The 13151-nt window shown below is 36.4% G+C and overlaps 2 protein-coding genes, 1 long non-coding RNA gene and 2 pseudogenes across 4 annotated transcripts; 3 read left to right on the forward strand and 2 right to left on the reverse strand.

Annotated features, from left to right (window-relative positions):
* The first annotated feature begins 2727 nt into the window (after positions 1 to 2727).
* On the forward strand, positions 2728 to 3560 carry LOC147933516 (uncharacterized). Its single transcript, XR_015573109.1, has 2 exons — positions 2728 to 2882; positions 3155 to 3560. It is a non-coding gene; the product is annotated as an uncharacterized LOC147933516 (long non-coding RNA).
* Positions 3561 to 7023: 3463 nt separating this feature from the next.
* Positions 7024 to 7671, forward strand: LOC104727506 (glutathione S-transferase T3 pseudogene; annotated as a pseudogene).
* A 1772-nt stretch (positions 7672 to 9443) lies between these two features.
* LOC104720951 (uncharacterized) lies at positions 9444 to 10913 on the forward strand. The gene is made up of 4 exons (XM_087471587.1): positions 9444 to 10167; positions 10266 to 10371; positions 10459 to 10512; positions 10595 to 10913. The coding sequence occupies exons 1-4, from the start codon at positions 9761 to 9763 to the stop codon at positions 10757 to 10759; spliced, it is 732 nt and encodes a 243-aa protein (XP_087327713.1). The 5' UTR covers positions 9444 to 9760; the 3' UTR covers positions 10760 to 10913.
* A 60-nt stretch (positions 10914 to 10973) lies between these two features.
* LOC104729353 (uncharacterized) lies at positions 10974 to 11682 on the reverse strand. The gene has a single exon (XM_010448291.3). The coding sequence runs from the start codon at positions 11566 to 11568 to the stop codon at positions 11173 to 11175; it is 396 nt and encodes a 131-aa protein (XP_010446593.2). The 5' UTR covers positions 11569 to 11682; the 3' UTR covers positions 10974 to 11172.
* Positions 11683 to 11874: 192 nt separating this feature from the next.
* Positions 11875 to 12924, reverse strand: LOC104729352 (transcription factor bHLH131-like; annotated as a pseudogene). The gene is made up of 2 exons (XR_015570900.1): positions 12521 to 12924; positions 11875 to 12421 (listed from the first exon to the last, which is right to left on the reverse strand). The product of XR_015570900.1 is annotated as a transcription factor bHLH131-like (transcript).
* Positions 12925 to 13151: the final 227 nt, after the last annotated feature.

A 13151-nucleotide genomic window follows, 5' to 3' on the forward strand; every position in this document is an offset into this window, starting at 1 on the left:
TGGATTCTGAAAGTTGAATTTATTTTGAAGGTTTGACCAAGACTCCTGTGTTGCGGCTACTGTTCGAAGCATCTTTGAAAGAGATTTCAAAGAGCCCCATGCCAATTGGACACAGACGCCAACTAAAGTGGTAGACCGTTGGTATGAAACGTTTGCGGTCAGTGAAATTTCTTTGTTTGCTATTTTACAATATGTTTTTTTGCCTTAGTTAAATATAGACTAATCCTTTCTTTTTTTGGAAGCAAATTTACAATTGGGACCGTTGCATAAACGATAGAGTGAGGAAAGAGTTTGAAGACAAGTTGAAGGACAGGATGTGTGATCAAGTGTCAAGGTGGAAGTTAAAGTGGAAACTTAAAGGCGATGAGGCAAAGCCAATGTGGATTGATCCTCAAGTATGGGAGGGTCTTGTTCGGTATTGGCTTGATCCAAAATCAGAAATCAAGAGCATCAACAGTCGGAATGCTCGCTATCATGATCCGGATGGCACTGGAATATACAAGCATTGTTCAGGCCAAACTTCGTTTAAAGCCCGTGCTCGAAAGCATGTAAGTTCCTTAAGTTTTTTTTTCTTAAGATTAGGCCTTCAGACACTCTTTTATTTGTTAACTAATCAACCTCTTTTTTGTTTCTTTCAAGTCTGAGATCACTGGGGAATTAACTCCGGATTTCCTACGAATCTTAGAAGACACTCATCGAAAACCAGATGGCTCATTTACGGATGGCAAGTCCGAGTCCGTGTTCAATGAGGTGTCGTCCAAGATTCAAGAGTTAGAATCTGAGCTTTGCACAGGGGAGAATGGAGAGAGTTCTGCTTCTGGTAGGGTGCCCATTCATATCAAAAACAAAATTTACACTGAGGTAAGATAAACGTTCTTAGTTCTTTTTAAAAAAAATACTCAATGGTTGAACTGTGTGGTTAAGTTAGTTTTTAGTGCTTCTGGTGTGTTCAGTTGCCAATCGTATATTGCTATCGATTGTCTTGTTAATGATTTTGTGATATCTTAGGATTGTTTTGTATATGATAACTTACGATTGTTTTGTATGTGATAACTTAGGATTGTTTTGTATGTGATAACATGCGATTGTTTAGTTTGTGATAACTTCCTTGTTTAGTTTGTGATAACTTGGGATTGTTTAGTTTGTGATAACTTGCAATTGTTTAGTATGTGATCCATTGTTTTCTTTTGTATGTTTGTAACTTGTCGTTTGTTGTTTTGTTTTTAGGTTGCTCCGAAGAAGAAAAGCAGAATTTTTGGGGTTGGTTCTCTGCAGTTTGAAGCGTCCTCTACCACTAGCTGTCCGCAACCTCTGTCTCCAGCTAATGATCCGGTTATCTTGGCTCAGAAGCTTGCTGCCGCTGAGGAATGCATTCAAACCCAGGCGACTCATATCCAAACCCAGGCGAGTCAAATCCATGAAAGTAGTCAAAGAATGCATAGCTATGATGCATACTTTGACTATCTCGCGGAAAAGGATCCTGAGTTTGCTGCCAAGTTTCGATACCCGACCAACCAACAAGGGAGCAACCCAGAAGGCACCATCCCAGAAGGCACCAACCAGGAAGGCACCAACCCAGAGGGCAACACAGGTGAAACGGGAGCAGCTGGTAGCCAAACTGGGACCAGAAACGTGACCTCTCTCTCTCAATCCTTTTAAGAACTCTTCTCACTTTGTTCTGATTTTTGTTTTGTAAACATGACCATCTTTGTTTTGTAAACTCTTCTCACTTTGTTCTGACCAGAAACGAAAACATGACTTTTGTTTTGTAATATTTATGTTTTACTCTATTTTGAATTTTCAATTCTGTTCTTCTTATTTTTTTTTTTTTTTAACATCTAAAACATTATTCACAAAAAAAAAAATCAAACATAAAAATGGTAAAAGAAAAAAAAATTAAAAATGAAGAATTGCTACAAAATTAGCGAATATCAACAATACTAGGCAGATGGACGTCGCAAAGTAGTCGCAAAATTTGCGACGGATCGAACATTGCGATGGAAAAAAGTTCTCGTAATTTGCTTGACAATTGCGAGTACAACCGTCTCTCGCAATGTGTGTGGGATTTGCGAGGAATATATCCCTCGCAAATTACGTTAGATTTGCGAGGGAATATATCGCTCGCAAAATTTGCGAGGGAATTGCGATGTCAGCTTATTTGCGAGAAGCGATTTGCGAAGAATAGTTGTGTCTCGCAAATCCCTTGCGACTGCCGATTTGCGAGGGAATTGCGATGGATTCTTCCATCGCAAATCGACTGTTTTCTTGTAGTGTTTATCGGCTATACACATTATCAAGTTGGTCATCCTCTACTTTTAAATGGGACGTAAAGTCCGAAGTAAAAAATGGAAAGTAAAAAACTCCAGGCTCCAGCCATAGTCGGTTTTAAGGAAGAATTTTAAAATAAAGCAATTATATAATTATCTATACGTAATCAATTAAAATAAAATTTTCTTTTTCCTTTGAGAAACAAATCATAAAGTAGAGTATTGAAGAAGATTATATCTTTTTTGTAATAAAAAAGAAGATTATATTTTTGCAAATTAATATGTTTTCATACTAAAAATAGCAAAAGAATGGTGGATATATATACGAGGTCTATCACTCTTCAGATTTGTATTCTTTTGTTGGAACTGTTCAATGGGACGTACGTTTTTCCCGACTACTTTTCTAGTCTCTATTCTAAAAGTAGAAATGATAAACTATATATATATATATATATATATTAACAGTCTACATACATAAAAACGAAAAAAAAGAAGAGATATTAAGAAAGACAATTTTTTTTTTTTAAGATAGACAAAATATAATGGCTAAGACTGTGAAACTTGGTAGCCTCTTCATCACTATGGTCGTGATGATCTTTTTGTTAATTTCGACAGGTAACTTGCATCATGAGATATTATATATGAAGCTTACTACAAGATGTTTTATTTTTCAAAATTTTAATACTCGTTTGTTTTTTGTTTTTGTTATTATTATTATTTTTCTATCACTTTTAAGTTTTAATGCAAGTGCGGCCAAACACAATCGACTTAAACAATCCAACCCCAATTCATTTGTGGTTCTGTTCAAATAGCATGGAGTATTTTAGTAGTTAAGACCTGACTAAAAAAGAACTATTAATTTTACCAAAAGGGTGTCAATATTTCAGGAATACCAAAGATAGAGGGTAAACTAGATCCGCGGTGTGTTCCTGTACGAATGAAGGCGCCGCGTGGGACATGTAAGGATCAACTGTGCCTACGAATTTGCCAGGGTGAAGATCAAAATGGCTATAAATATGGAAAGTGTAAAGTTACTGCCAAAGAAAGATACTGTGAATGCCGCGAATGCTTTTACTGAACCCTGCTCTTGATGCGTCTTCATAGTTAAAATTGCATGCTTTCAAAATCTATGGTTTAATTTAATTATATTGATTATTTAATAAGAATCGATGATGCAATATCGCTGGTTTGGTTACATTGGTGTAATTTTGAAAATGTTGGGTAAAAGTTGTAGTCTGACGACATTTCACAGATATGCTCTTGGAATAATATCGGTTTCTAGCTTCTTTTTCATTAATTATTGCATGGTAAATATATCTCTCACACAACAATTTACACGGCATCACAAACCTGATAATAAGCAATTGATGCTCTATAGTTTTGATAATGCAACTAGACGCAGACAACACATAAGTAGCATGGGCACCCTACCCAATTCCCATGTAAATCCACCCGTGCACTGATGTGTTTCCTTCAAAACGTCCATGTTTCAAAACAAACCAATGAAGCAAAACTCCCAACATCAAATCGAACCACGAAGGTCCCCCACAAAGTAGCAAAGAAGTGATTAAGAGCACTATGTGGTTCTAGTATCATGCATATTCTATCCTTGAGACATTTTTTTTACGAATGATCCTATTTTTGCTTATGTCTTAAAATAGAAATGTAAATTGTTTATAAACAATACCACATACATAAATATTCCATAAAACAAAAGAAACAAACGAAAAGGACAGTAAAAAGACGGAAAATGGCCAATAAAGTAAAACACTTTTGTGATGATCATCACCATATTGATATTAACAGGTACTAAACATTATAATAACATATGAGTTTCGATTTTTTTAATTGTTTGTCTGCATTTGTGTTTTGAATTTTGATTAAACAATTTACCAAACAATTAACTAGCGATGTTTTGTAAAATGTATAGTTTTTCTTTGAAATATATTAATTATAATGAATTTATTAAAATCCAAACAAAAGAAGACTTCTTAGGTCAATATTTTCATTCTTCCATGTTATAAAGCCTTGCGAGAGCTCCCGAATTTCAACTTGGAATGTGACGTTGATTCTTCCAGGACGTTAGACTCGTTCTGCGGTCCCAGCCTAATTTCATTCCCGGGAGTAACGTGTCAGTCGGGAAATCGAAGCTCTGCCACAGAAATCCAGCTGCGAGTTGTTGTCGGAACACGAAATTGCCGTTATCGAGAAGCTCTGGGACAATGCGTTGGTTATTGATCCGGTTTTTCAGTTTCGATGACTTCCAGACAACCCCACCAGATTGATCGACCAGGACAAAGGTTGGGGAAGAGGACAAGAATCTGAGGGTTGCGGTTGAATTGTATAGAGGATGATGTTGTCTGTTAGCCAGCTAGCCATAGAACTATCTCGGGGGATCTCTTGTACCAGATTCCGAGATACCAACCATCTATATCCGGAACACTTGTTGCGGCTTTGAAGAGACCGAGTTCAAATATCTCACCAGGGGATACTATATTATCTTCTCCGTCTCCGAGCCTCACCACCGTGTAAGACAAAAGTAGTACCAAAAAGAAAAAAGGGTAAGGTAGTGAAGAAGAGGAATGTGTAATGAGTTAAACTCATCGTTTGTTCTGCTTTGCTAGTTTTCTCTCTTCAAATCACATATTCTTCTTCTTCTCCTCCTTCTTTCTTTTTATTTGGTTAAATTCAAATCTAAATTAAAATAGCCGACCAAAAATTAAATATGCATCATTTCGGCGACGGACTTTATTACTATTTCCTTTGTTGATCAATTCCTACAACACATTACACATGTTAAGATATCGTCTAATTTCCACAGTCCACAATCCACATGGAGAGGCTAGCTAGATGAGCAAAGTCAAGCTCTAAGACCTTGTTTATCGAGGGGTTCAACCCCTGTTTCTTAGTTTTTTGATGCAAAAAAATAAAGCAAAACAAAAGAAAAAATGTAAGGGGAGTTGTTATATAGTATCCCCATATGTGTTGTAAGAGATGCTACATGTCAGCGTGCTATTGGCTTGACGAAAAAATAGAAAACGTGGAATTTTTTTTTTTGCTTCCCATTTCTTTCGTTTTCTCTCTCTCTCTCTCTCTCGCGATTGCGAGAAAACGAAGAATTGTTTTTGGAATCGTCTGGGTGTGGAGGAAGAGGAGGTTTCTGTCGGAGAAGAGGAGATTTCTGTCGGAGGAAGAGGAGATTGCCGTGTCCCATCGCGATATTTTGATTGAATCGTGAATCGGCTCTGATTGCATGTAGGAGAGGCGATTTGGAAATTAGGGTTTCGTGAATTGGGAGTCCACTCAATCGGAAGAGATTGAATCAATTGGAAGCAGAGGGTAAGTTTCTCAATTTAATCACTGATTGAATCAATCTCGATTAGTGTTTGATGATTAGGGTTTTTTTGATTTTGGATCGAAAATTAAGGTTTTTTGATGTTTCTTAGAAAATTAGGATTCTTGGTGTTCATGTGTTCCGTTTTGATCCTTACTTTAGCAGATGAGTACTTTTTAACTCCGGTTATGATGAATTTGAAAAGATTTGGCCATGAATGTATCACAATATGCTGATTAAAGTTACTAACTTGATTCAACAGAAGCTATTTGTTGTTTTTGGTGTTGTTATTTGTGTAAGCTAATGATGATCCGTTTTGGTTAAGTTTAGATAATGTGTGGAGTTGGATATGTAATTGTTTCGGTTCTTGACACATGATTGTTTTTTTGTGTTGTTATTAGTTGTTTTTGATGTTGTTATTTGTGGTAGCTAATGATGATTTAGTAAATGTTTTTGTTCTTGACACATGATTGTATAATTTTAGAGTACATTGTTCTTGTTCGATTTAGCTTGTTCATGAATGATTAATTTTATTTTGAATTTGGGCTTCATTAACCGCGGATCTGTCTTTTGTTTTGAGGTTAAATGGACAAACATGGATTGATGTATTGATGAATATAGAGTGTGAAGGATCTATTGAGTATGGACAAACATGGATCTCTTCGGCCATGAAGGAAGGTAATCATCATCCTCAACTTTTTTGCATTTATTTGGTGTTAGTTAAAGCTTTTGTTTGTTGGTTGTGATAAATAGATTTAGTATTTGCTAGTGTAGGTATTAGTGTAGTCTTTGATGTTATAGCTTTTGTTTGTTGGTTGTGATAAATAGGTTTAGTAATTGCTATTGTTGGTATTAGTCTAGTCAGTCATTGATGTGTTTAATGTGTGGTTGTTGTAGTTTAGGTAAACACTTTATTTCAAAAATTAAACCAACATAAATATAAACTAAACCTTATAAATTCAAACACAAACAAAACACAAATCCTTCTTTAACAAAACATGAATCTCTTGTTTCTCATTTAACAAAACACAAGTCCTTCTCCCTTTAGCAATCTCTTGTTTCTCATTTAACAAACACATCTCCTTCTCCCTTTAGCAATATGGATCCAAACACAACCCCTTCTTGCTTTATGAATCTCTTGTTTCTCATTTAACAAAACACAAGTCCTTCTCCCTTTAGCAATCTCTTGTTTCTCATTTAACAAACACATCTCCTTCTCCCTTTAGCAATATGGATCCAAACGATTACATGAATCCTTATCGTCCCACCTCTAGCTATTTGAATCTGTTACAAAGTTAACTTGATACCCAAAACCTCGATTACTCTCCTTCTCTAAGTCCATGTTCTGAAGCTCCATCTTCACCTGCATCCCCACAAGAAAACCGCAAGTCAAGGCAAGCATGGTTACCAATAGATGATACCATGTTGGTCAGCGCTTGGCTCAACACTAGCAAGGATCCGATTACTTCCAACCAGCAAAGACTTGCATCCTTTTGGGGGAGGATTGCGAAATACTTTGCATCCTGTCCGAATGCTGTTGGTCGGCCAAAAAGAGAGGCGAGTCACTGTAAGCAGAGGTGGGGGAGGATAAACGACTTGGTGTGCAAGTTTGCTGGATGTTATGAGGCTGCGAGTAGGGAGAAGTCTAGTGGACAGAATGAAGATGATGTGATGAAGTTAGCACATGAGATATACTTTAATGATCATGGACATAGGTTTACATTGGAGCATGCATGGCTTGTCTTAAGGTACGATCAAAAATGGTGTGCCTCCACATCTATTAAAGCTAATGGAGTGAAAAGGGGAAGAGCGAGTGTTGAAGCTGCGATTGATGTCGATGAACCAATGCCCCGGCCTCCTGGTGTTAAGGCTGCGAAGGGGAAGTCAAAAAAAAGCTCCAAGGCCGAACCAGATGTGGAGGAAGATGGTAAAACTTACTTGGAGTGTCAGTTGGAGCGTGTGTCGAGGATGTATGAGATGAAGGAGAAGGACTTTGCATTGAAAGAGAAGGAGTTTGCATTGAAGAATGAGCATATCAAGCATGTGATGCTTGAAAAATCTGATTGCTAAAAAAGATTCACTAACTGAATCTGAAAAAGCTCTTAAGGAGAAGCTAATTCAAGACATGATGTCTTAAGCTTGAATGTTAAAGAATGTAGTTTTTTAACTGTTTGTGTTTTTAGTGTTTTAAGTATTCGGTTGTTTGATATTTGGATGGTTCTTGTGTTTTTTGTCTGTTTATGTGTAAGTCTGTTTAAGTATGTGTAATCGAATGGTTTCTTGTGTTGTAATATGTATTAATGTTTTTATTATGTTTTGTATGTTTGAAAATTAATTTAAATGTAATATTTTCTAATTTTATAAAATCTTAAATGTTTACACATTTATACCACTTCTATTCTATTTAAAATTTTAAAATTTTAAAAAACAATTTTTTCAAAAATAAGAGACCCAAAATAAGAACCTACCAATAAAAGAAAAAAATTTATATAAGAGATCATAAGTTCTTATATTCCAAACAGTACACAATTAATTCATAAAAAAATTAAGAACTCCCCTTCTAATAACCCAGCGATAATTATGCTCTAAAGGTTCGTTGAAGGATATTATTAACTTTCTTGTCTTCTCTCTCTCTTTTTTTTTTAGTCTTGCTTTTGTGATTTTCTTGAGGGAATATATATAGTGAGCAAAGTCAAGCATTTCATTTTCATCTGCGCTACGTACCCGTTACATGCATGCTATTTAAGGTATAAAAAAATAAATTTGTCAGCCTGATCAGTTCTTTGTTATTCTGAGAAACAGAGGTAACTCAAGACGAAGATTAGTGGGCCGGGGATGAGTGGTTGGTTTTTTGTTTACTTGTGTGTACAAAAACCAAATGTTTCCCACAGGTTATTTCTCCCACTACACTGTCTTTTTTTAAGAAAACAAATTTTGACAATGTTGAGAGAATCTTCAGATACATGGAATATAACTATATGAGTGACTGAGAGCAAGATATGGTCCTAAATTTGTTCTCCCTCCTTATAACATTTTTTCACAAAAACTAGTATATTTGCTTATATCTTAAAAGAGAAATGTAAAATTTTCTATATATGATCAAATCGTTCAAAAGAAAAATAAAAAAAAACGAAAGATAGTAAAAAGACGATAAAAATGACCCAAGTAAGACATGTAAGGTTCATCACGTTTGTGATGATCATCACCATATTGATTTCAACAGGTAATAAACATTATAACGAATGAATCTCATTTTTTTTTTAATTGTTTGTCTCCATTTTTGTTTTGAGTGTTGATTAAACAATCTAAGCCAAACAATAATTAACTATAGATATTTTGAAAAATCTTTTATTTTTTATAAAAAAGAATTGTTATCTTCCAATTAAAATTAAATGTATTCACAATTCTCTCCTTAGGCATTTTTTACGGGGACTACAATTTTAGTTTTTTTTTTAATTAAAAAACAGTACCATGATTACATACATAATTAAGTATTTTACAAAAAAAAAAGAAAAAAAAGAGATGAAAAAGATAATAAAAATGGCCAAAAACGTGAGATTTGTTAATTTCATTACTTTTGTGATTGTTTTCACCATATTGGTTTCAACAGGTAGACATTATGATATTTGTGTTGGGTTTTACCTTTGTGTTACTCAAAAAGAATTGCATATTTGGCATTTTACAAAATTTCGTTTGAAATGATTACTATTAATTATTTCAGTGGAACCAATACCTCCTTTGAATCCAAAAAAATCTGGGGTGCCGCCACCACCAACGTGTGGTACAGCACGAATGAGACCGCCGCCTGGGACATGTGATAACCAAATGGAGACAGATTGTGCCAAAAAGTTTGCTGGGGTCCATTTATGAACGCTTATCCTTACGGAAAATGTAGTGCAGATAAAACATACTGCAGATGCCATATTTGTCACAATATTTTATCAAATAAATTGTTAACTATGATGTAATATAGTCCTTGGAAACAAAAGATTTTTGAAAAGATAAATAAATAATTTGGTTATCCTTGGAAAGAAAAAGTTAAATAGTTTTTTCGATAACTTATTCAGTTCTAAGGGTATTGGGCCTGGGCTTGGTCCTGGGCTTGGGCCTTTATAAGAGGGACCGATCGAAGGAAAAAAAACGAAGAGGCAAGAATCAGATGTGGGTGGGCGTACCGGTAGCAGCAGCAGCAGCAACCACCGTGGGGGGCGTCGTTCTCCGAGGGCGAATCCCGGCGATAGTTGCCTCAGCATCCGGGAGGATGGGTTCGAGTTCCGTGGGAGCATTCACATTCACGAGCATAAAAGAAATGGTAACAGTGGAGAGAGAGATAAAGAAGAGCAAGTTCATCGCCATCGCTGGTCCTATCTCCACCGAGCAATCCGCTCAATTGTTCCTATCTCAGGTCCGTGATCCTCGCGCTTCTCACAATTGCTGGGCTTATAAGATCGGTGATCAACACCATCGATGTAGCGATGATGGTGAACCTTCAGGCACCGCAGGGAAACCGATTCAATCTGCAATTTTGTCTTCTGGTTTAGACAGAGTTATGGTTGTTGTCATTAGGTAGGTAGTTGCCATGACGACCTTTTCTGACAAAATCATTTTTTCTTGGAAGCTTAAATTAATTAATTAATATCTCTTTGTTTGTTTGTTCTCATTAGGTATTTTGGGGGAATCAAACTTGGAACTGGAGGTCTTGTTAGAGCATATGGTGGTGTTACATCTGATTGCTTGAAAGCTGCTCCTACTTGCCTTGTCAAGTCCAAAGTATAATAATTATATACTCTTCTGTGTTGTTGTTGTTGTTGGTCTTGTTTCATCGTTGACATTTCCTGTTTGTTTCTTCTCTGCCAGGTTCAAATGGGAGTCGAGGTGGCATTTGATCTTTTAGGTGTTCTTTACAATCAGGTGAGCTTTTTTTTTATTTTTCTCTCTGTGAATTTCAAACTTTTTGAGATCTATGCTCATTGATCTTTCTATGGTGTCGTAGCTGCAAGCGTGTCAGGCTGAGGAAATTAAGGAAGACTATGATACTGGTAAAGATGGTACTGCCATGGTTTCTTTCAAGGTTGAATTTGACCAGGTTGATAAATTAGAGGATGCTATCAAATCAAACTGTAGACGAGACCTTGTCTTTTACAAAAATTGTAGTTAAGTTGAAGCATTTTTATGTAATAATAATGATCTCTACAGAATGTTGTGAAAGATGAAGCAGATTCTTCTTTTTTTTAAGCGACAGAATGAGAGTGCCTTGTGCGATATGTATGAGCTGTTTCAAAATATTTTACTTATGATGATATTATATATTATATATAGCCTACTAGTTTCAGTCTTTTGAGTTGCAGAGCAGAGGTCGAGCCAAAAATAAATTAACACAAGGGAGAAAGCTGTATATTACACAAGGAGCTGGCTCATGGAAGCAACAACACAGAGGACCACGACATCAAAAACAACATAAAAGAATAAGAAACAGTACATATATATATGTGTATACAAACCCCACGCAAAGAGACAAGGATAATAAATCTGTGACAGCTAAAAGAGCTAGCTTGTCACTTTTTTTTCTTTTTACTTTGAAGGTGGTGGAGTGAGGAAAGGAATGTTGAAAGGAAAGTTAAAGGGAATGTTGCTGGGAATAATAGGGAAGCTGACCTGTGGAATGTTTGGGATTGTGGGCTGCACTGGGTTGGGCAATGAAGGTATCTGTGTGCTCGGCATTGGTGGCAACCCGGTGGGCTGTGGTAGAGTTGGTTGTGGCTGTGGTAGGGTTTGTTGTGCTGGAGTTGGTAGAGAAGGAAACGGCGGCATAGTTGTTTTGGGCAGAGGTGGGACTGTTAAAGCTGGAGGCTGAGTCGCTGGTGTTGACTGGAGAAGGTGACGATGAGCAGATAGGCCTGTGAAGAAGCTTGTGAATGCAAGTGCAATGACTAGAGATGTTACAAAGGAGTTCTTCAGAGGAGCCATGGTGCTAATACTACTACTGCTGTATTGTGTGTGCTTTGACTAGTTCTTGTTGGTTTTAAGTGAGGAAGAGACTTGTGCTGGAAACCTCTATTTATAAAATAAAAAACGGTTTTCATCAGATTTTGGTGAGAAGTAGGTGGAAAAAGTTTGAAGAGTTATATGTTGGTTCAACTTATTTGTTTCCCAGACGAAAGCTATCTACTAGAAGCAACCATGGGACTTGATATCAAAAAGGAACAATTGGGTAAGAAAATGATGGCAACAATCTTCGGCTGATTCATATTTTGATTTATCATTCACACCATCTTTGAAGATAATTATGGTTTATTTTGCAGATATGTGATGCAATCCCAAGAAAAAAGTTGCAGCACTTTGATTCATATATAGACATTTTACATCTACCTTCTCTAATGGACTAGGCGAAACAGAGATGTACAAGTATATAAAAAACAAAATACTCATTGCTGTTGCGTCAACAACGATCCTTTATTGTTGTTGTTTTTTAGCCTCTGATGAAGTTCACTACAGGTTTCAACGATTTCTTGAGCTTAACCAATCCTTCATTCCCATTTACACCTTGAACAAACAAGGCACACTTGGTTCTGCCACCTACTGTCATGATCTCAGCTCTCACCGCCTTTGTTTTGGCTGCCTTCAGCGACTCTGCAACCTCCGACATTAGCCCTTCTCTGTCGCTACAACTGAACACCACTCTTGCCAAGTCTCTGTTGTTATTACAGTGACCCAATCTCAAGCTGTCTTCTAAAGATGGTGTGGTTGGTATGTCCTGAACCATCTTTTTCAATTCATTGAAGTACCTGACAGTCTCTCCAAGCACAGATGCTTTATCGTGCTGTTTAGTTTCATTAAACATAATAATAATGAAAAGTGTTAATTTCTGTGGCTTTATATGTCTTTTTTTGTGTAATTGGATGCAGAGCTATAAACTTACTTTGACCAAGTTTGGAAGAATAGTGCGGAGAGTTGCAAATTGGCAGTTAATTCTAAGCCGTCTTCTTCTCTCTGCATCACTATGTTTCTTTGCAGCAGCTTCTTTTGATTCGGTTTTCGATTTTGGCTTTGTTGTGGCTGAGAAACCTCTGGAGAACAGCTTGCTGCTTGTGGCTGCGGCTGCACCTGCGAAGAAAACATTTCTTCCCATTGTTGTTGAATACGCTGTTGGTTTGGAACACCGTGAAATCGGAGGCATCATCCCTTGCTCTAACTGCATTAAACACACAACACAGAAAAGGATTGATTCAGAGGAGGAAGAAAACATACAAAAGATGAATAATTTTTCGATTGACGATGAGAGAAGGAAGTAACAGAGAGGCTTACATGGTGAAATAAAACCATGGATGGCGACACAGAGAGAAGGAGACGTGCGTAGTAGAACAATGGAGGGAATGTTTTTTGTTGTATGTTTTATAAGAAGAAAGATATGGACAAGATACCCAAAAGGGTAATAATAACTAATAAATTGGGGATTAATGAGAAATAAACACGAGAATATACTGTAATAACTCTAGTAATCTTTTAAGTATATAATATAACTCAAGAGGAGATAACATTAACAAATATAA

The sequence above is a fragment of the Camelina sativa genome, chromosome 11 (assembly GCF_030686135.1).
Source record: "Camelina sativa cultivar CO46 ecotype springtype chromosome 11, ASM3068613v1".
Classification (NCBI taxonomy): Eukaryota; Viridiplantae; Streptophyta; class Magnoliopsida; order Brassicales; family Brassicaceae; genus Camelina; species Camelina sativa.

What these genes read in the sequence shown, in the direction of transcription:
- LOC104720951 (XM_087471587.1), top strand. Translation starts at nt 9,761, where the DNA reads ATGTGGGTGGGCGTACCGGTAGCAGCAGCAGCAGCAACCACCGTGGGG. An exon ending in GTTATGGTTGTTGTCATTAG is followed by an intron (nt 10,168 to 10,265) that starts GTAGGTAGTTGC and finishes TGTTCTCATTAG; the next exon opens with GTATTTTGGGGGAATCAAAC. An exon ending in TAGGTGTTCTTTACAATCAG is followed by an intron (nt 10,513 to 10,594) that starts GTGAGCTTTTTT and finishes ATGGTGTCGTAG; the next exon opens with CTGCAAGCGTGTCAGGCTGA.
- LOC104729353 (XM_010448291.3), bottom strand. Translation starts at nt 11,568, where the DNA reads ATGGCTCCTCTGAAGAACTCCTTTGTAACATCTCTAGTCATTGCACTT.